Raw genomic sequence first — 24,375 nt, forward strand, 5'->3', positions numbered from 1 at the left:
AGCAGATGCGCTACAAACCTGCCTGCACATGTTTGTGATTTTTCTGGGAGGGATTCTACACACAGATGTCCTCTCCTTGAATGGTATTTGGCCACGCTTGTGCCAGCTCCTTGCTTTGGAAGTGGAGTCCCCTGTAATGGCAGAAACTTATGATGGGGGTGACAATTTAGGTGAAAGTTTTAATGTTGTCAGCATGCAAAACTCTCTTGGGAAGTTGAAGGCAGGCAGCTTAAATCTATTCAACTAGTTCTACTAAGAGTTCCTTCAGGGAATAGGTAAGGGGTTGAAGCACCATTTTGAAACTGATTCTGCTGTTTTGGTTGCATGCACTACAACTTGCAGCAGCTCAGGTTACCATACTGTATTAAAAACCAATGACCAACAGTTTTATTATCTGTCATGGCAATAAGCATGACCCTTTCCTGTGCCATCATGCCACAATATTCTCTTAGTACAAGACAACACAGCTTCCTAGCAAACACACAGTGAAGTGTAACAGTGATGACTAATCTGCTCAAAAGAAAAGTGAAGAAGATAATTTGCTTAAACCTAAAACTGAAGCAAGTTTTAAAGAGAAGTCTAAACTAGGTTCTCACTTTGCGTTTTAGTCTCATAAATGGCAGTATGAAGTCACCCACTCAGTAAGAAATAACCACCCTTCCAGAAAAACTCTTTTAAGAAAAAGGCAAACTTCAGGACCTCCTGTTAAGAAAAGTATAATTTATTTGCCAACTTGGTTTTTGTAAGAATGACAGATCCCAGATAACAATTGCATTAATATTCTCAAGTAACAACATTGTAATAGATTTAGCAAATACATTATCTTTCATCTTTCCTCACATTGTCTCTTTACTAATGCTGAGATCATCTTTGTCCATCATATCTCACACTTAAGAAAAAGCAACTATTTCCAGGTAAGGCAGAAATCAAATACTTTCCATCTCTTTTCTTTTACAGAAACTCCTGCTTGTAAGTCTTCTACAAAATTATTTATATAAGACTTCCCTTAAAACATACAGAGTAGATGGAATGGTGATGGTATGTGGAAGTAAAAATCAGCATTCTTTGACTCCTTCAATCTGAATGCATCCTGAATCATGCCTTGTGGCAACTCGTAATTCTCATTCAAATGAAGAAATGAAAACTTTTCTAGTACGTTTATGAATGTAATTAGTTTAATGTAATTCATTTACACCTTCATTTTTTGATTTTTGATAATGAAATGTCCATGAAGCACACAACGCCAACAGAACACAAAGAAAAACTGGTAACAAAAGGCTGTAACTCTTATTGAAGACTGAACAGAAGTTCTGGTCCTTTAGCTCCCTCAAATTCTAACCATTTATCCTTTTCACTGATGCACCTATGACTACTCACAATTACATTCTAATGGTAGCTGAGTAGTAACCCCCTTTTGTTTAAAGATTAACATTCCAAAACAATTGTATTCCCTCTACTGCAGGAAGTAGGACCAGATGTAGCAGTCCTTTGTTAAAGCAGAGTTTAAACCTGAAAAATATAATGCTTATGAGGACAAATTATCAAGGTAATTAATATGTACAACTAATTACCCTTTGATTAATCTACAAATTATTGTATTTTCCTGTAATATCTTCAACTAAGACTCTTCTGCAGCTTATAGATCACCAGACACAACAAAACAGAATTAAATATTAAAAAAAGTACATATTTAATTTTAAAGTGCTTCAGGAAAATGCTGAATATTGATTTTGAAGTACTAAAAAGATAAGCTGGTAGCGAGCAGATTTTCAATATTCGAGCTGGAACCCTGGTCTCATTAATCTCAGCTGCAAATACTACTGAGCAAAGGTTTTACGATATGGGAGACAAAAAAAAAATCTGTATCTGACATAAACAACCATTGTTTTCCCAAACCACCCACTTCTGTGAGTTGCTTGGTACCTGCTTACTTGCATGGAAAAGACCTAAACCCCCACCTTAATATCTAGGGTCTTAGGATAACAAAACCTGTTTATGCCACAACTTTGTTAATGTTATGGGCTACAAACCAAACAGAGTGATGAGGACACACTACAGAAGTAGAACAACACTTTGCTATAATAAGTCAGCATAGGTTAAGTATTAGAAGTCTAATTCCAGAAAAAAAAACAAAACAGTAAAGTGCAATATAGCAGAGCCAGCAGAAAACAGCTGTACAATAGAGGTACTAAACTGCTTGAAACAGGTTTTGTACTTATAGTGTAGCAGGGATGAAAAACAGAGTACAAACTTTACCTGAATGAAGCTGCAAGAGACAAAACAAACCCCAGGAAATTCGTACAGCTTACGCACATCAAACAGCAGGACAGAAGGAGGTAGAATGAAAAAGGAAGATAACATTCTTTCATATTCAAAAAATGAAACATTTATAAATAGGAAAGAAGCTGACTCCAATGTAAGAAGGACATGACACCTAGCAGAAGCCAATAGAGCGAATCCATGCTCTTTTGACAAAATATTGCTCTGAGACTTCAGAATAAATGAAGAGTCCACAGCAAACAAAGGTCTGCTATGATTGTAAGCTACAAACACTGGATTTTGGATGCATACAAGTCTTAATTAGTAAGTATAGTTAAAGACCAAAGTACCAAAAATGCTAACAATGTTTCTGAAGACATTAGATCACCTTGATGTCAGGGCTGCTAATATGTTTCCTTGGGAAAAGCTATTAAGTATCATGGATGGACAATTCATACAAAATTCCTTCAGGATCATGAAGTAACTTCAGGATGCTCTCCAAATGACCTGTCAGTTTTCATACTCTAATAAAAACAGGTTTACACCTGCTGGTTCTAATTGCAACAGCAAATAACAGAAATATGTCAGGCTGCTAATATACACATTTGACAGCAAATAATACTGCAGCACAGTATCTGGAAGCATGTGCTCTGAAGTCTCTGTTGACTCACAGAACAGTAGCAGAATTAATGAAGTTTTGGGCTGCCCACCTGCTAACTATATCTAATTACATCAGATGAAAGCACTGTGTGTCACTCTAAAGATAAAACATAGAATTTAAGATCTTCAAACAAACAGGCTAGTGGCTTGTTCTAATCAGAATGTAGAATGAAGAATGTAATAAACCATTTCATAAAAGTAGATCAAAAGATACTCAATCAGCTGTTAGCCTGCTATTTTTGGGACTGACTATTGATGATTGCCAATCAAGAACAGAGCCATCATAAAGCTATTTATTCAATTTAACTGTAAATGTTTCTGACAACTTAAGATTTAAAAGAGGATGTAATGGATTTTTCTGTTAATGAGACTCTTCTGGATAAGACTTTCTGCCAAAAAAGGATTGCAATTAACAAGAAAATAATCTTATAAAACCAGGTTGAAAAGTAAATGGACAAAGTGTTAGAACAATTAAAACATTGCAAAGCCAACTAAGAAAGCAAACAGTGAAAGAAAAACACAGGAAATTACCTATTTTAATATATTAAACTGCACATAACTGCATTTGATTTTTTTCTGTGTGGAAGTGAACTCTTAAGATTTGGCACTCACTTTAACCACACCAAAAAACTTGAGTGGTAATTCCTACAGACAGCATCTTGTGAGTAAACAGTTCTCTTCAGTGTCTCTGACTCAGAAGAACGTGGGTTACCCTGAACAGCTGCCACATTCCAATGGATGATGGGTTTCATCCCTCAGCTTCTGAGGGAAGAGGTGGTAGGCAATAAATACATAACTGAAAATCAGAGACATGGTTACCTGGGCAAATTAGCTGTCATCTCATGAAGGTCTAGAAGGTACACTGTTTTGCTTACACCTTCTTTACACCTTTGTTTCTTTTAGTGTAACATCATACTTTTGATGTTACACTAAAAGAATTCAAATTTAAAATTATTCTTTAGGCACGAAAAGAACAACATTCTAAATAAATCCATCTACTAGCTAAGCTGGTAATGGCACTGGGTCTGGATATGTTAAAGATTGCTAAGTCAAAGTTTGCCAAGTGCATTATTCAATTGGAATATTCTAAAGTTTGCAAGTATTGAACCTCCTGAGAATGTTGTTGTTTCTCCCATGCCACCCAGAGTAAATCCAGCTACCTTCCCCATACCTTCCAAGCAGGGTAAAGCATTACAGCACTGTTACTCAATAAAAATCTAAGACCAGTAAAAATACTTGTTACAATAAATTACAGTCTCCAAAACTATCTTTAAGCAGTCTGCTTTCAATAATTTCTGAATTCTTCCATTAATCTCTTCAATACATATCATGTACAGTATAAAACTAAATCAACCTCACATCACACGTGCAATTCTGCCATTTCAATTTTATACTTCAATGGCTGAAGACTGTGTACCTCAGAGCCACATTTAGGACATGTAAAATACATATCAAATAAAAAATTACTTTTAATACAGTAGTAACAAAAAACATGTGGACAGCCTATGGTATGTGGCATGGTAGGCCATTCCCCACACAGTGAACATTCCCTGCAGTGAGCTGCTAATGTGTTTTCACTATTGGAAAGACCTGCGATAGGCAAGCACCAAGAAGAAATTTTAAGTTTCAGTTTCTGTACATTAACGAGTGGTAGCAGATATATCAAAAATTCAGCAAAGCCATGCCATAAGAGCTCCCTGTTCATGTATTCAAATCCTATCTGACGAACACTTTGTGGCTTGCAAAAAACTGACCTAATTCCTAGAATACGTTCTGTAAGTGTTGCGAATGTTCCTTTCTGAAGAAAAATCAGAAAATTTAAAAGTCCACAAAGCTTAAGAAGTCCAGAACCAAAACTAATACAGCTCTTAATTTTGCCGAAAGATTGCTGTTGACGATTGCTAAATAAATCATAACATCTTTCTTCCAACCATCTTCCACCAACAGTGAAAATAAGATACCACAACTTCTGGTGTTTGCTCAGAGGCTGGTATTTCTCTGTCTGAGCTAAGTTATTCTTGTATTGAATATTGAGAATAGCCTGTCCCACAGTTGCGTTCTTGGAATAGATAGTGAATTTCCATAATATAAGACATAAAAATGCTTTTACTTCTGGTTCAAAATGAGCCAACACCCCTGGTTTAAATCCATGAAAACAGTTGGTAAACTGGGACCACACTAATTGTTCCAGTGCTTTGTTTAGTTCAAGAGCATCAAGTTGACTTATTCTGAGCACAGGATTCACACTCTTTTCATTTTCAATGCTGGAGTCCATTTCTTCGCAAAAAATCTTTCTAGAAATAAAACACAAATAAGTTTTAGTATAATGGAATATTTCCTATTTCTATTTTTATTAAAGATAAAAGACTTGTAATATACCAGCAGTAGACAAGAAACAACAAACAAAGTTCTCAGAATGCTCTATAAATATGTTATTAATATGTCACAATCCCTTTCAGGATGCTGTACATTAATATAAAATTATTAGACATTCAAATTAGTTTAAAATCTCATTTCCAGCAGAAATTATACTTGACTATTTCTCACAAACAGTTAACATTTGGTTATAAAAAAGTGTTCAACATCATCTAGATATTAAGAAAAATCCACAGATCTATATATCTATAAATATTATTAAATGTACATATACATTTTTAAAAAATATTGTAGGGCATAACTAATATTGAGTTGAACCTTAAAACAGATCAGAAAGAACTGTAACACTATACGGTGTTTTATGGAGAAATAAGGAAAATTAACATACTAACCAAAAAATCTGGAAAAGAACAGTGAAGCAGACGAACTGTTGTCATATGAACACTTCAATTACCACAGTTGAAAGCAAAACCTTAGAAATACTGACAATTTTAGGAATTACATAAAGATATGGATGAAAACTAAGGTGGGAATGAATAAAATTTTCTCAATAAAGGCAATGAGTTGTTTAGAGAAAAATCATATAAGTTTAAAGAAATATTCAGCATTCAGACATAAATTATTATACAGTACTTCACTGAAGTCTGCATGTATTTTCTAGAGTATTTTTGACAGGTGTGGGATTGTGCTACTTGTCATATTAACATTTCTACGCAAGATGATTAATGTATATTAGCAACCTCAACAAATGTATACTATTCTTGATCAAGCATCATAGAGAAAAATAAATGTATTTTTTAAAATGGGTTCTTTTAAATGTTGTTGCATCTGGAAGTCTGACTGAGAAGTAAATGCAATAAATTGCCAAAGCAAAATACAGGTAGCACCTCAATGCAAAATTGTGGGGTAACCAATTTTTGCTTCCATTTGTCAAAAGAAAAAAACCCCAAAGTGATTTAGAAGTGATTTCAGACAGTAGGCAACTATTTAACTTTCTAAACCAAATTCTTTGCATAACATACCTGCAAGGAGTTCACAGACTTCTGGAGAAAGTATGGGAGGTAGTGCCTCAAATTCTTATTTATAAAATAAAAGAAATATCTTGTAACCATACAAGATTACTGTGAGTAAAAGATGCTGTGGAGGATCTTGGTAGCAATGGTTGCTAATGATGCCAAGAATAGTAAAAATAAAATCCTTCAAATGAACAAAAACATCATCTGTGGCTTTCCTACTGCTTTCCATATTTATAGTCAGTTATTACTGCAAGGAAATATGATTTTGTTCTTAGTGTAGGGTGTGTAACAGTAGTTTCCCATTAACTAAGACAGCTACATGGGTAGAGCATACAATAGCTCCACTCACTTTTTTTTAAACTCCTCCTTCCTTATTAGCAGGCAAAACATGGCTGAAGGCAGTATAAGGCCACCTCCTCTGGGCAAACAGCTACAGGGTTCATTGCATTAACCCACTTTTCCAGCTGGAAAAACCAGGATACAAAGGCTGTACACCCAAGGCTGTCTCCCTCATACTTAAGTATTTTCTGCCGCAGGACCCAAAGCACAGGAAACATTTTCCAGTATAATCCAAGTAACTTCCCTCTAATTTATGATCAAAGGGTTGATTCAACACCTACTGGATTTTGCTGCACCACTTAAAAAAATCCAGCACCAATGACCATCCACCCTCCTATCCCTCATGTTTTTACTACGCTATAATTTTAGGAACCAGAGCCTTTGATAACCATCTGCTCTGGAACATGTCACTGGTTATTCACTCGTAACCCTTAAAAGTCTAATGTCTGCTTCACTTTCTCTTCTACTCATTTCACTTTGTTCTAGTTTCACATAATTCCCAACGCACAAAACCTCCCTTAAAAATGCTGAAGTTACTCAAAAGGGACATCTTATCCAACAACTTCCTTGATCCATCTACTATTTTCCAACATCAGTTCAACCATCTTTTCCAACTGTTGTTCATTACCACAGGTGCTGTGAGAAATTTCTGTTGTAGGTTTCTCATAAATAAGATAGACTAAATATTTACAGATTTTTTTCACCCTATTATAGATATATTATCTAAAGAAACTTAAGCAAGTGAAGAATGGATCATCAGGAACTTTATGGAGACAAAGGAAAATGTATCAAATCCACAGCATTACGATGGATTGTGAAATACACATAGACTGGGAGCCTGTATGACTGCACATCTGCTTTGAAAAAGAGGATGTGGGGATTCTGACAGGCAGCAAGCTGAACACAAGCCACCAGTGCATCCCTGCAGCACATGAGCACGTGTATAGCCTGCAGACTGAAGAATGTGCATGTTACCCTCCACTTGGCATTGGTGAGTCTACACTTGGGATACTAAGTCCAGTTTTGGCTCTTTTCTATGAACAGTACAAAAGAAATGTCAACAAATTGGAAAGAGTCCTGTAACTCATACCATCAGGGAACCCCAGGTCCTGATATATGAGAAGAGCTTGAAGGAACTCAAAAGTATTCAACTTGAAGGATAAGGTAGCTAAGAAGTGGTCTATGAATAATATTCTACTTCCTAAAGGTTGCAGAGAAGATTAAGTCAAAGTTTTCTGTGAGATGCAATGAAAGAAAGAAAGGCAACTGTGTGTTAAGTCACTACATGAGAAATTCCAGTTAGACCCAAAGAAGCTGGAACATTTTGTCTACCAAGACTGAAATCTCCATCCTTGGAAATTCTTGAAACTTGACCAAATGATGCCTGAACCTACCCATTTTCGCAATTAATTTATTCAAAATTTTTACAGGACAGTACACTAAATGTTGTGAAGATCTTCTTTGGGACTTGGAGCTTGACATTCCCACTGCCTCACTGCAGAATCTAATTTATATTTTTTTTCATGCCCACCATCCTATACAGAACTGTACTTGGATGAAATAATTTCATTGCATCTGCCAGAGTGCGCTGGAACTTTGTATATAGAAAATGGGAACCCCTTTTGAGACAACACTCTGAGCAGCACAACTACTGTTTGTTAACCTTCGAAATTTTGCCAAATCCAACAAGTCTCCTTTTAAAAAAAATCAGAATCAGCACCATATATACTGCTTAATGGTGTCATGTTTAATGTCTCTTCCCGAATTACCACCTATCAAATTGATTGAACTTTTAGTCACGTTTATACAGACTACATGGAAAAGAAGAATACCAAACAACAATAATGATGCCATCTTTTAAATTATGCTTGTAACATAGCTATGTCAAAAACAACAACAACAAGCTTTCTTTTTGATGAATAATTAAGTCTTCTAAATTCAAGCAATAAATCTGGACTCTGTTCTGAAGTTCTTTACGATGAACATTTAAAGCTTGTCATAGGCTATGGCTTGGCTGTTAACTGGACCCTGCAAATTACCCAGTGATTATATCCATATACTTCTGATTTCTTCTGATTTTAATGTGTAAGCACATTTCAGTGTGCTTAGTGTTCTGCTATCCACTATGCTTTCTTCTGAATTAAGGCTTTATTGCACATAAATGGAAGACATTTACTTTCCACAGGCAAATATTAAAAAGGACAGTTTAAAATCTGCACTGTCCTATGAAAATGTCTTTAAATGTCCTAATGATCTGAATAGAAACAACAGTTTCTTTGAGAAGAGCCCTAAATTTTAATCTCAATTTTGCCATGGTAGGAAGTTTCCCTTTAAAAATTAATTATATACAAAGTTATTTCAGAAATTTGTTGGTTTTCAGTTTACACTGTTTTTGAAGACAGTAGTACTACAGTAGAAATAAATGAGAACCATAATAACTTAGAACTAGATAAAAACACACCCTATAAATGTTCAGACATTTATCTTGTACTTTTTTAAATGTTATTTTTGCCTTTTATATTTTGCTGAGCTAAACAGAAAATAGAGAATGTTTGTTTTTGTCCACAATTTTTTATTAAATTATATTTGTCAAATCCTTACTGTTTTAACTCTCTTATTCTAAATTGCTTAAAATACAAGAACTAAGAATCATAGACCCAATAATGAAAAGGACAGGTATCGACATTCAGATATAAAATAAACTTGATGTGTGATGAACCTCTTACATAAATACTCTTTAATGCATAAGAGTAAAGACTAGTACTTTTAAGGTTCTCCCTTTACTTTCTACTGTCAAAGATATTGCATAGAAAAAAAAAATTGCCTAGCAGAAAAAAAAAGATTTAAAAAATTCCTTTCTTAGATAACCTATATTTTGCCTGATTTGTCTTTTTTAACCAAACAAATAAACAATCCCACTTGTACAATACAAAAAAAAAATTACTGTGTATCACTAGGGAAAAAGGAATTTATTCTGGTATATATTAGTGCTGTTATTGAGCATTGTAGAAATTATGAATGAATATATTTTATTTGGAAACATGTTATTGACAGAAATCTATCAATAGTAATGTGAGCATTGTCAACAGCCTGTCAATATTAATGTAATTATAATTAAGGGGATAACATGGATTTTAGCTATAATACCAAGTAACATCTCCTGCATTGCTGCTATCAATATAAGCATTATTATTGACCTGTTCTGGTACTATCAGTAGGAGATGTATTACCATCAGGCATATTTGTCAATGCATTCTGCCCACAAAAATTCTACATTTAAATTTACAGGTCTGTAAACTTTGCCTGCAGAAATATACAAATACAACCTCTTGGGTGCCATTTTTTCCACAGGGCTTTTATACCGTGGATGAGTAATCAAGAGGTTTCTATCTCAGAGCTACTGCAATCACATTCCCTGCTCTTCTAGCATAATCATTAGATGACAGATAGACATATATGCAGAAGCCTCAAAATAATTTTAAGTATGATCTGTCAAATCACTTTTTGAGAAGCAAAATAAAAACATATTTATTAAATTAAAAACCAAAATTTGTTCCTAACAGTTGGCAGCCAGTCACTAGTGCTGTCCCCTAGGGATCAGTCCTGTTTAATATCTTCACTGATGATGTAGATGTGGGGATTGAGTGCACCATGAGTAAATTTACAGATGACACTAAGCTGGGAGTGTGTGTTGATCCTTTGGAGGGTAGGAGGGTTCTGCAAAGGGACCTTGAAAGGCTGGACAGATGGGCAAAGTCCAACAAGTCCAACATGAAGTTTAACAAGTCCAAGTGCTGAGTCCTGTGCTTTGGCCACAACAATCCACTGCAGTGCTACAGACCGGGATTGGTGTGGCTGGACAGTGCCCAGGATGGGAGTACTGGCCAACAGCTGACCGAACATGAGCAGTGTGCCCAGATGGCCAAGGTGGCCAAGAGCATGCTGGCCTGTATTGTGGCCAGCAGGAGCAGAGAGGCCATTCTTCCCCTGTACTCAGTGCTGGTGAGGCCAGACTGAGTGCTGTGTCCAGTTCTGGGCCCCTCAGTTTAGGAAGGACCATGAGACACTTGAGCGCATTCAGAGGAGGCCAACGACGCTGGTGAGAGGCTTGGAACACAAACCCTGCGAGGAACAGCTGAGGGAGCTGGGGTTGTTCCGCCTGGAGAAAAGGAGGGTCAGGGGAGACCTTCTGACTCTACAACTGCCTGAAACGTGGGTGTAGTCAGGTGAGGGTTGTTCTCCTCTTCCAGGCAACCAGTGACAGAATGAGAGGACACACTCTTAAGCTGTGCCAAGGGACGTTTAGGTTAGACATTGGGAAAAAATTCTTTACTGAAAGAGTGACTGGACACTGGAGTCATCTGCCCAGGGAAGTGGTGGAGTCACCATCCCTACAGGTGTTTAAACCAAGACTGGACATGATACTCTGCCATGGTTTAGTTAATGAGGAGGTGTTACGTCATAGGTTGGACTTGATGCTCTAAGATCTTTTACAACCTAGTTCATTCTGTGAATTTAAGAATATATTTAGGATGTGTTAAGTAGCACATCTACTAACTTCACTGAGTTTGAGATTTGTTTTACACAATCTCTTCTGTGTAGACAACACATGTAGTTTAACACTGTACGTACAGAGAGATGGAGCGGGCTATAAGAGACCACCAAATCCTAATGCAACACAAACAGCATGAAGGCTCGAGAATATATTGACACAAGTTTAATTACCAAGAAAGCTAATTCCACAGTTTTTCTGAGTAGTATGTTCCAGTGTTTTATGACCCTAATAATTACAAAGACTCTTTTTCTCCTATTCAGTATACAGCATGTTTAGTACAAATCAGGATGGTTTTCATTCCATAGCAGAAATCAGGAACAATGAAAAGGAATTTCCATTTTGCTGCACCTTCTCAAGAGCAAAAAGCAGCAAGGCATGTGAGAGGACCAACTACCCACAGAAGATTTGCCAAACTAGACAATATCTGCTTTCCTATGATATGCCTGGTATGATCTAGAAAAACCAACCCAAAGTAGAAACCCAAGTAAAAAAATCCATGACAAAATAACAACTTTACCTTTATCCCAGCAGTAATATACCTTGAGATCTATTATATCTTCATGTCTTTTTCTCTCATTTTTCTATCTGAATAATGATTTCCTGTTTTGGATACACATAATTTGAGCTCTTCATGTTAAATGCCTGCATTGTTTTTCATCTTGTTGATTTTACACTTTCCAAACTCGTCAAGAGTATTTTGGATTCAGATCTTATGTTTAAAACAAATTAAAAAAGAAAACCCTAAACTTTCAACCTTTCCAGCTTGTATCATCAGTAGTTTTTCTAAGTATGTGTTCTCTTCCATCATCCAGCTCACTAATGCCTTTCATCTTGACAGGGTACTATAGATAATTACTCTGTAAAGGCAATCTTTCAACTTGATGCTGATAACATCAACATCTAAGGGAGACAATATTGATATTATGTTTCCATAGTTTGCTCATGTAGGGAAAAAGACTTTATTAAAATCAAGCTTTATTGCACCTAAAGTTATCCTCCTACTAAACTTGTTATTCTTATTTAGAAGAGAAAAATACTGAGGTTTCTTACAAACAGGTCTCACCAAACCATACTGGCTGTTTTACCATCTCTCTTCTACACATCATTAGATACAAATTAATTGCTAAACTATTTACTCCTGAACCTTTATTTGGAATCAAAACTGACAGTTTCAATAATTCTCTTAACAGAAGAATAAAGAGGCACAAAACCAGATACACACAAACCCATTTTGCTGGCTATTTCCACCCTCTGGGATATTAAATAAATAAATAAAATCAGCGGTGCCTAATTCCTCAATCATTTTAGGATGAATTTTATTAGGATTTGCCACTTGAGCACATCTATATTAAGCTTCCTTAGGCTATTCTTTCTGTGCTTTGGTTCCACTCTTATTTCCTGTCTAAGATTAATTTTATGAAAGTAGCAGGTCACAATATATCTCTTTTACAAAGTATGAAGGAAAGAATCAGTCTTTGAAAGTCTGTTCCTTGTTCTCCCTTCTTATTTAATAACAGATCTAGGTAATGGACTTATCCCTTCGTGCCTCCTCTTACTCAGATTTTTGGACCCTTTCATTGATTCTTTTCTTGTGCTTTGTAAATTGAAACTTATTTTGTTCTTCAGAGTCATTGATTTTATTCTTACATTCCTATGCTATTCTTTTATATTAATCACTAATCTTGTTGTATTATTTCTGCCTGGACAACTCTTTTAATTCCCAGGCCACAGAAGAATTCCTGATATAAAGTCTCTTTTAACAATCACTATTACTATTTTAGTTTATAATAATGAACTATCTCAACACAGAGAAACAACAGGATATACATTAAGGGTAACAATTTTGCAGCCTTTTCAACAGACTAGCTTCTGCCAAGTCCCAGCATTGAGATCAACGGTCCAAGCATGGGGAAGCAGAACACAGAGTGGGCATGCTAGTAATCTTCTGCTCTTTGGAGATAACACTAACACACAGCTCCTTTTTCTTTCAGGAGCTACATTTGGTATTGTGCAGTGTTACCATACTGGGTAAGTGTGAGAGCAGAGAAGTAAGCCACAGCCTTGGTTTACTATCCCCCTTTTGGTATTCATAAAGTTAGGGTACCAACAGATAGCAATGAAAACTACCTTTCCACCCATCACAAGAATGCTGAGATGATGTGGAGTGTTCTACTTTCTTCTTTGTGAAAATGCATATCATTTAACTGTTCTCTTTGGATACTCTCAATAGCAGAGGATATTTTAGATGTCAATTTAAAATCAATAAATTTTAAAAACGAGAAATCAAAAGATACATATTCAGTTAATTTTAAAATCTTCCTTTACACCAACTCTCATAAGACAGAACATGGACCCCAGCTGCTCAAAGCCTCATGTCTCACCATTAATTCTCATCTCTTTCTTGCTTATCAAGTGCAGAGAGAAATATCCTCAGATCAAAGTCTAATTGGGAGCCCCAACTGTGTTGTCTCTTAATCACTGTAAAATTAACTTATCACTATATCATTACCTCAAATAACCTTTAAAAAGATTGATTTTGTATTACTGTGTGAATTTCTATATACTTCAGACAAATACTATCATTTTCTAAAGAACATAAATTGATTCTTCAACTGTTTAGAGTAACTGCTAACACTAATTGAAAAGTCAGTAACACACTGCAATCACAAAAACTATTATTTATTCCTTATATTCCTGGGAGAAAGGACTATTTCTCAAAATAGATGAATTCAAGGAAAACACTGAATGACTGTGTAACAAATCAACTCCATAGATAAAATTAAGAATTTTATTAAGGAGTTTAAGAGAACAACTAGTAAATAATCCCAGAATCCTAAATGCTACAGTTACATTTAAGATCCAAAGACCAAGCACAAGACAATGACACATTCAAATCACAGGCTGCTTTTCCAATTTTAACTCAGTAAAATTAGATTTTCATAAAATGAGATACAAGAGATTAGCCACTGCTGAATGCCTGGAGACAGCAAGGAAACATAACGATAGCTCATTGATTTATCTTCCATAAACTACCTGCCAGAATCAAAATATTAGGGCTCTGAGTTACAAAATCAAAACCAGCTCAGAAGAGCCAGAATTGATACAACAGTAATGAAGAGCAGCAGGAAAGTGCTGCACTGTTAGAAGCTGTAAATCAGTCATTTCTGTCAGCATTTGATGGAAACTGAAAATCCCACATCAGTGTAACATATCCCCTCGATGAATGCTAGCAACCAAGACTATTACTGGCCACTCCTAAAGATATTCTGAATGCTAAAAGCTTCTACTGACTTCAGATAAATTTGTCATCATTCAGAACTCTTAAAAGACAGATTATTAGATCCAAACAACCAGATCTGATAATTACCTCATAACTAATATTTTAAATGCTACCTTTTAAAATTTGTGATGCTAAATTCAAGGCTATAAAACCTCAAAATACATTTGTATTCCGCGTAGCATAGAAGATAGAGACAGCATCATTCTATCAACTTTTTTGATATGCCCTAATTTTCATTTATTGGAATAAACAAGAAGATAAGCATGTAACAAGTTAACACTTATTCTTAATCCCATATCCTTTTTCTCTTCCTCCCTCGTCTTATTTCCTCTTTTGTCATCCTGCTCCTTAGTACATCAAATTACAAATTCATCTCTAAAGGGACGTGTCAGTTCCACTTATAAATTCTCATTCTCTGTTACACTAAATGAAATCTAGCTGTTGTTCCTTTTAAAGCAATCAGCGATAAAAACCCAAAAGTGTAAAAAACAAAGCTGCATTGTAACTTGAAGACTTCCAAAAAACATGGTTAAAAATCCCTTGATCTAGATGCTGAGCAAAACATGTGCCTAGTATACAATAGGCTCTTTTTTCTTTGGAACTACGTAATGGAAATTATTTGGAGACTTCTCCTTCCCTTTACTGTTGATGAACTAAAATGATGAAGAGAGATTTGGTCAAAGTAGTTGAACAGAGTGGCAACTGTGATAGTTGGCTGGGAAGAAACAGCCCCTTCTAAGGAAGGGGCAAGGATATCTGACTAAACCAGGAGGTATAAAAGCTAAACAACTCTAAGAATTAAGTTAATAATATAGGTCTCAGCTGCTGATGTGATCAACAGGATGACTGGGAGACTCTTATATTTGAAGATATTTTGGGTGTGATAAGGATATGAGGTTCTGGTACAAGGATGGCTAGGTAATACTGCAATGCATGTGCAGCAGTGAAAAGAATGCAAGGCTTAGTAAATGTGCCATCCTTTGTGTAAAGCAGGTGAAATATCACCTGGTGGCAAAGGTGTACAGCGCCATTTCAGAATGGTCCAATGACAGAACATGAATGCACAGTTGTGAGCACAGTGAGGGCAGTTATAGCCATAACTCTTCCAGTGAGGGCAGTTACAGCCATAACTCTTCCTTTGCTGGTTACTGTTGCTTTTCTGAAAAGTTGATCTTACACCTCATGATATATGTAACATCTGCATTTCATTGTTGTAAGGGCACTGCATCTCACATCACCTTATTTGTCAAGCACTGTGTCATTCCCAATTTTATGCATCTTTTCTATGCCCCTACTTAACATTTCTTCCATTCAAAAATAGCTAAAAAACAAAGAAAAAGTTATCTAACTTAAATTCTTGTTTCATAGCTCTGTGTCTGTTCTGCTCCTACTTGTCTGATTCATATGAATGGATCACCAGGTAAGTATGGAGATGCCAGGATGAAGATTGGGAAGATACATGCAAGAGATTCAGAAGCAACACCTGCTCTATATACTGATACAATTTACCACAGATGACAGAACCCTGCAATTTTGCATTAAACACTTTATGCTTATCATTTATGAAACACAGTCACTGCCCAGATTTTATTCCAACTTTCTTCCTTTTTACATACATATGCATACCAACTGCACAGTCATGAATATTCAGCAATATGCAAGTGCAACAATGCTGATCCAAGAACTGCACTGCAGGAACATAAGGTCCTTTAACCTTTTATTAGAAATACTTATTAGATAAGAATGGTAAAATCTGTCCTAAATGCCTAAGTCATAATTAGCCCCTGTCCACACCTGTACCTAAAGGAGGACTCTCTGTAAAAACAGTGATGCTACAGACTGTATATATTTATGATTTACTAGAACCAGTAACATCCTGCATCAATAAAAAGACAAGACTCCACGTTTTAAGTTTCAGCTTTGTATTATATGGCATAAGTTATGAAACTGGTGTAAGGATAAAGAACAGTATTTTATTTGACAATATGTTTCATTTTTCAGGCCTGTGTTCTATAAAAACCTAATGTAATGTAATTTTTGACAGCTACAGTCACTGTCTCCTATTTTTCTTCTACTGTGTATACTGTGTATGTCCTTATCTTATAGATTAGCACCAGCACTCATTTGAATGTCTATTGAGGTGTTTTTGCATGTTCAACTGGTAAAAGCCCGACCTATTTTAACTTATTTTTCTGCAGCTTTAGTACACAAACAGGTCACCACAGAATCAGATAAGATACATGCAGTACCAGTAAAAAGGAACAACAGGGTCAGGAAAAACAGGTAATTGTCAAACCAGCAGCCTTTGAATCTCAGCATCATACTCTAACATCCACCACCAGTCAACAGCAAGACAGAAACTCAAGCCTTTTGTTTGACTTGAAGAACTGTTCTTTCTTCAAGCTCAACGTGCTGAACATGCAAGCAAAGCACCACAACACTGCAAATACAAATAATGAAAGTTTTAGCTGTCTTTCAAAACTAAAAAGAAAATAAGTATTTGTAAAAGTCTGCTGTAGGATTCATTCTACTTGCAAGTTAGAGGCTACTCTGTTTAAATTAACACTATGTGATTCCTTCCTACTTTTAGCTTCTTTTTGCATGATTGTACTTTGAAATGTCTGGCATACACAATGACTATTAGGGGTGCTGGGAAAATTTGATGTGCTCAGTGTCCCCAATCCTTGACAATTTTATTACTTGGTAATTATGGGAACTTTAAGCACACAAGGGAAGACTGATATGCTTCCACCACACTTCTCCTCAATCCTAGAACTTCATTAGCATTTTAGAATCAACTGAATGGTTGCATACATGTATTACAAGTAACAATTTAGAAAAGGGATAATAATTTCCTTGCTAGGCAGCCTGAGTTGTATGCTGTTACAGCTTCTGAAATCCCTCTGCAATTCCAATGTGTATTTCCCTTCATGATTTAGATATGCCCCACAGTGTCATAGCATTATATTAATTTCCTTTTCAGGGAAAGGTTTTTCCTCCTTACCAAACCCCTCCTGTGATATTTTTTTGTCTGCTTCTCTGCCTACTGAATTATTACTTCTGGATACTATTATTTTGATGTATTTTTTAAAGTTTTCTTTAAATTTAAATTTTGATTAACTCCTTTCTTTTCTAGCCCCACTTACAATCTTAGTAAAATCCAAGAGTGGAGATAAGGAGTGTCAGACAAGATTTTTAAGGACATTGTTCCCAGGCAGCTACTGATACAAACATAAATATTAGACGCATTCAATTCAACTTCCTCCTAAAGGCAAAAACCCTCCTCAGGTCCTCCACTGCAGAAGGAGGAGGAAGTGCCCAGACCCAATCAGAATCAACCTTGAATCAAGAGTTGCACCATTGTTGTAATTCCTCTTTCCTCCTATACTGTGTAGGTCTTCCTCTACCTCAAAGTTCTTTATCTTAATTTTCCCCCTTACTCTGAAAAATCTAAATTTAGTTTCCTTTCAAAAAAGTCTGAAATTAACTCAAACTTCTTAAGTTCTTGTATTCCACCTACGAACCAAAAAACCCTTACCCCCATCTCTGAGAGGCATGCTACAAACATAAGAGGCATGCTACAAACAGACAGCATCCACTTCTGAAGATTTTTGTAAAGTTTAGACTGATGATGCTTTTAGTAGTAAATCAGCTGTATGGCTGCATGAACAACTTAGCTCTTTAAGAAGCAACAATACAGAAAGCCTGCTACCCTCTCTGTGCATGTACAGCACAATCCGACTATGAGCCTGCATCTTTTTAGCACAACGCATTGGCCATTTTAATTTTTTTTTTATTTGTTGCTTTTAACTTTACAGAGAGTGCTGTACAGCAGCCAATGTTGAGAGCATGCTTGTTAGTTTAAATGAGAGGGAGAGAAGGGGTGTGACTCTCTTCAGTGGTCTAAGTGAAAAAGTATGTATGCTAATAGGTGTCAAAATGAAAAAAGCCCAACCCTATCTCTGAAAAAACACCAGACCAAGAAAACCCAATATAAACCTCAAAACAGCATAAGCAGCCTGTCTGAAAACACCATACTGAAGTAAACTTTTGTAGTCCAAGAGAGGTAACAAGTTGTAGGGGCTGTTCTCATTAACTGCAGCAGCAATATAGTGAATGAGTCCATTTCCAATGTACTACCATTTAGGTTGAAAATTTAAATTAACTTTCTAGATGCTCTGAGAAATTGCGTGAATTCAGATGTTTTTCCTAAATAGATAACAGCTGGGAATCAGACCTTGCTAGGGAGAAATTTACATTAGGATATTCCACTGAAAGACTGATTTTAATTGACAAAATTATCATCTTCTAACTGCCCACACTGCATCATCCAGATAATTAATGGAGATTTTAAACAGGGCTGAACACAGTATTGACCCCTGGTGTACAACAATAGTTGTAGTCCAGCTTCTAGCTAGACTTCACACCACTGATTGCCAATCCCTGTGGTCCATCTGTTCAACACATTTTATGCTGACCTCACTATTTGCTCACCCAACCCATAGTGCAGCAGTTTCTCCATGAGGATGTCACAGGAGACACTGCTAAAAGACCTACTTAAAGTATCTACTGCCCTCCCTCCCCTTGCTTACCAAGCCAGTCATTTCATTGTAGAAAATTATCAGGTTGGTCAAGAATGGCTTCCCCTTAGTAAATCCATGCTAACTACTCCTGATCATTTTCTTTAATGTGTCTTAGAAGGGTTTCCAGGATTAGCTGGTCCATCACCTTCCATCCCTCTGGGGGATCAAGGTAAAGCTGGTCAGGCTGTAGTTCCCTGATAATTTCTTCCTGCCTTTTGAAAACAGAAAAAACATTGACTTTCCTCCAGTCTACAGGCACTTCTCCCAGTTCCTCAGTCTCCCATCCCTATGATTATTGAGACTGTCTTCACAATGGTATCAGCCAGCTCCTTCAGCACTCATGGGTTCATTCCCAGAGCATTACCTATGTCCTATTTACATAAGTATTCTCTGACCTACACCTCTTTCACATCTTCCCTGCTCCAGACTTTTCCCTGTTCTACAGCTTCTGAAGGTCTTTGCTAGTAGAGATGGAAGCAAAGGCAGCCTGCATAACCCTCAGCCTTTCCTACATTCCCTGTTCATTCAGCCATGAGACCACATTTTCCCTAGTATTCCTCCTGCTACTGGTGTTCTTGTTGCCTTTGACATCCCTGACCAGATTCAACTCCAGGTGAGTCTGACTTTCCTAACCACATCCACGCATGCTCAGACACTGCCTCTATACTGCTCCCAGGTAATCTGCTCCTGCTTTTGCACATTTACTTTTAATGTTGGACTTTTGTGATGAGCTCCTTGTTCATTGATGCATGGTTGCTGGTATTTTAGCCTGACTTCCTAAGTGTTGGGATGGACTGCTCTTGAGCTCTGAGGAGGCGATCTTTGAGTTCTTTGATTTGCTGCATCCCTCCAGGGCTTGACCCTGGGGGATTCTTCCAAGTAGATCCCTAAGAAGGCAGGGCTTGCTTTCCAAAAATCCAGGGCAATGATCTTACTTTCATATTCTTAAACCCGGGTCTCAGAGAAAGGCGGCACTAATATCACTAACCGACTGAATAAGAAATAGATTACATTAGTTTCTGCCAGAGACCATATAGCTTAAAGGAAACATTGCTAAACTGGCACAAACACAGTGAACTTCTTTATTGAAGAAGTTATTACCTAGAGAGACTTAAAAGAAGCCCTCTCTGCCCAAAAATCATTGAATACCTAAAAAGTTTAAGAAGTAAGGTATCAAAAATGTAATAACATATCTTACTCTTCAGTTAGACTGACATTAATATAGAATGATTTTATTGGTAATATATGAAGAACATTTATTATTAAATACAGTGCTATCTTTTAATTCAAATGTTTATTCACATTTCTTATTATCTTAATTATTATTATTGGAGCACATCATGCTTACAAGCTAATTCAATGAAATTGCATTTATGTCTGAAGCTCATCAGTTAGTGTCAGCTGGACACAATTTATTTGTTTCTTTACATCTTCTTGATTGTTGTTTTCACTGAACAATTGCAGAAATTTCAAGTGCAACAACAACGTTGCAGAATTTTTAAAAATTCTGCAAAAGCAGGCCATTATAGCCAATAGAGAAAGAAAACACGTGGGTAAAAGGTATTTAAATTATCATCTCAAATTGGTGACTGATTTTGTCCACTGTTTAATTTACTACTAATTTTCCTTCAAGAAACTGTCCATCTCTTCCCTTCTTTGTACCCTCCTCCCTTTATCTTTGAACCTAATGGCTTTGAAACTACCTTCACACGTATAAAAAAGTAAGACATTCTCATTATCTTACATTTTGAACACAGAATTAAATGTTTAGGGTTTTTTTCCCCTTAACAACCATGTGGTTCATTACTGCATCCAGCTATATGTTAATACTGGATTCAGATATCATTCCCTACACTTTGATAATTTATATATTGAAGAGTCATTTATTATACACAATATTCTTGGTATTAATGCTATGTAGCATTTAACCTGTTTCCTTCCCAAATATTCTCTAGGTAGCAGGTTTTAGCCATTTTCAAGACTATCACCTCAAAAAACTATAAACAGAGGAGATAAAATGTCTTTCTTGACTTATACCACAGCATATGATGTCAAAGAACAAATCAAGGTCCTTGGATTAGTAACAGTGTCAAAAACTATCAGAATATAAAAACTACCATTCCTGCCCTATTCTATGAAGGGTTCAATTGAGTCTTTATATACTAATAATAAGTGTTCAAAGTTTTAGTTTAGTCTGTTACAGGAACATTTACTTCCTTCATGTCCTGGATCACTTTACGTATCAAAACCTTTCTGTGAGTCACTACAGTCTTTAATGACATTAAACCTACAGTCTTCACCTACAGACATGGGTGAATAATGAAAGAGTCTAACAGGAGACAAACAGAGCTCCCAAACAATTTTTTTCAGCAATGAAAAAAAATACCCTCCCAAATCTAAACACCCTCCTTACACAGAACAGACATGTAACCAGCCGAATATCTAATACACTCTGGACATTAACTGAGGCACACCATTCTAGCTATTTGGGAGCCCTTTAATAAGTGGGTAGATCCATAATGCATCTGAAGACCCATCAACTAAGAATTAATTTTTTAAAAAAATAAATTCAGAACATGATATTTTGTATGTCTGCCCCATTACACTAAGAGTTCTAAGATTAGCTATAAGATATGCAAGATAAGCTGATCAAATACAAGAAAGTTCACTACTATTACTTTACATTTTTCAACATTTCTAAGAAAAGGAAAAGATAGTTTGACACTCATGCAGAAAAATATCTAATTTTAATTATTTACTTAATTTAAACAACATTAATGGGAACAGATTTTTTTAATTTGCTGAAAAGGCTATGTAAAACCCTCAAGTTTGAACAAAGATAAGCCTAGGAGTTAAAAGGATGTAAAAATAGAAGCAAAATGCTAAGCAGAGTTACTTCAGTTGCCTTGGCCCCAGAGTAATGCAATTTCACAATACTCTGTAGTCAATAATAAACATCCTCAATTCCTACTTTAAGAACTGCAATATGCATACATAACAGTGGGGTTTTTGAAATATTGATATACACACAAACTCTCACTACATGAAAAGGCCCAAATACCCCATCTCTTTCAGACTCTCCTCAAAAAATCCAGACTAGTAGGCAAATATAAGATCCTTGCAAAACCTTCACAGACAATACATTTAAATGTATTCCACTTTCCAATTCACAGACTCAATCAAAAACTTTACAATATGGAGAACACTACAGTCACCATGGCAATTAAAAATGTAAGTCACAGAATCCTAGATTCAAGATTGGAACTCCAATCAAGATTGGAAGAGACATTTAAGATCATCACGTCCAACCATTAACACAGCACTAACTCCAAAAAAGTATTCTTACTAACACCTAATGCTAGAGGCACTAGCAACCAAAGTAGGCATTTCAACACTGGCATGATCATCTATTTCTGTACTAATTTCCAGAAGAATTAAAATATAGGTGACAAAGCCCTTCAGTACTCTTGATTATGTGTCCTACTGGTTTATTCAATTTCCACTAAAAATTAAAAATAAAAAACTTTTAATGAGCTAATTTTTACATCTTACAGATGTGAATTTAACCCCATAGCAAGTAACAGAAATTGATAACTTCATGCAGTATAAATGAACACTAAAAAAAAACCCTCAAAAAACCCATTTAATTTTCCCTCCCTTTAATAGCTTATTTACTACTCTAATTAAGTATCAGCAATGACACTTTCAGTTGTTTTACTACTAATCACTTCATTTGATAAACTAGTCATGATGGACAGCCATGAACTGAAAAACAAGCTGCTGCTGAGGAGCAACTGCAGCAGAAATATGAAAAACAATCTGTAGGAGAAAACACAGATGAAACAGATCTTCAAAAAGAATAAAAACCACATTAATCTTAAAAAGAAAACTTTATTGACAACTGTTGTTAAACTGTATGTCAAGAAAAGCTCCAAAAAAGTCTGACAAGAACTAACTTCCAATGAAATCAAATGGCAAAGGACTTTGGACCCAAATTTTAGTACAAATTTTATCATTTAGTGCAAATTTTAATCGTACTTCACCTTTGACCTTAGCGAACACCTCCCTCACACTGACAGGTAAAAGATCATTGAAGTAATACACAGTGCTGTGGTTACCAGTATGGACGATAACATAAACAGAATTTTGTCTGTTTGTCAAAACACACCGGCCATTTATTCAGAAGAAATCCACATTTGTTTTGTGGTGAACCAATGGTTTTTACAGGCTGCCCAAAACTGGACTAATAGAAAGTGGAAAGCTGCCACCCTCATTTTTAGGTTTCTTTGCCACCTATAGTGGCAGTTATAGGAATGACCCTTGAAGATTACAAACGTTTCAGTCTCTCAGCTGATACCAGAATTCAGATGATAATACCCCTCTGACAGGATATTATACCCTCTCATCTCCGCAGAGCTCGTCACCAGGCTCTGTCCTCTCTTATCGCAGGCCGGGGCCTAGCTGGAAAGCTCCCCGTCTCTGCACGCTGCGGCACCAGGAGGCTGAACGCCCGCGGGACTCACGGAACGGGGCGGCCGGGAAGTGCAGGAGGCCAAACACAAGTTTTTATAAGCAGGCCCTGCATAAGCTCCGGGGCCTGAGCCAAAGGGACTGCTCCGGCCTGCCAGGCCGCGGGAGGTGCCTGATGGGCTCTGCCGAAGGCCATGGCCCGTGCAGCGGCTCCCGCCAGCCGCAGCCGCTCCGTCTCATCCCGCCCCGCGCCCCGACTGACCTGCGCCGCTGCCGGGCCCAGCCCTGCGCGACTCCGCGGGTGCGCCGGGCTCAGCCTCGAGCCTCCCAGCGAATCTCTGGCCCACGGAGCCGCCTCGGGCGCTCTCCCCTCAGCCGCCCCGGCTCGCGGGAACCGTCCCGCCAGCCGGGTCACAGCGGCAGCTGCCCGGAGCGGCCGCACAGCCCGCAGTTCGCCGGTCTGCGCCCGGCGCGGCTGCGCAGGAAGCGCTCCGGGAGACCGGGACGGCGCACGGGAAGGGCTCTCCGCACGGCGGCCGTGCCACGGCTGGCCGCGCGCTGCTTGACTGACAGCCCGAGCAGCAAATCAGCGGCCCGGCGCGGGACAGAGCAGCCAATGGCGGCGGTGAGGCGGGGCGGGGCCGGGGCTGGCGGTGCCGGGTCGGTGGGCCCGGAGGGACGGGGATTGCGGTGCCGCTGTTTGGGGCTCGGCCGGGGCCGCTCGTGTGGGAGTGAAGAGACTCCTGGCCTGGGGTAGCGTGGTCACCGAGCAGTTTGGAGTCGAGGGCAGTCTGGGGTGGAGTCCATGGGGAGGCGGGAAGCCTGTGGAGCGTTTGC

At 37.4% G+C, this 24,375-nt stretch overlaps 1 protein-coding gene across 1 annotated transcript; it reads right to left on the minus strand.

Moving 5' to 3' along the window:
• Positions 1-468: 468 nt before the first annotated feature.
• PEX2 (peroxisomal biogenesis factor 2) lies at positions 469-24,125 on the minus strand. Its single transcript, XM_058832531.1, has 2 exons — positions 23,801-24,125; positions 469-5,213 (listed from the first exon to the last, which is right to left on the minus strand). Exon 2 carries the CDS (start codon positions 5,192-5,194, stop codon positions 4,280-4,282), a length of 915 nt encoding a protein of 304 aa, XP_058688514.1. The 5' UTR covers positions 5,195-5,213; positions 23,801-24,125; the 3' UTR covers positions 469-4,279.
• Between the last annotated feature and the right edge of the window lie 250 nt (positions 24,126-24,375).

This window comes from Poecile atricapillus, chromosome 2, assembly GCF_030490865.1.
Source record: "Poecile atricapillus isolate bPoeAtr1 chromosome 2, bPoeAtr1.hap1, whole genome shotgun sequence".
Taxonomy (NCBI): domain Eukaryota; kingdom Metazoa; phylum Chordata; class Aves; order Passeriformes; family Paridae; genus Poecile; species Poecile atricapillus.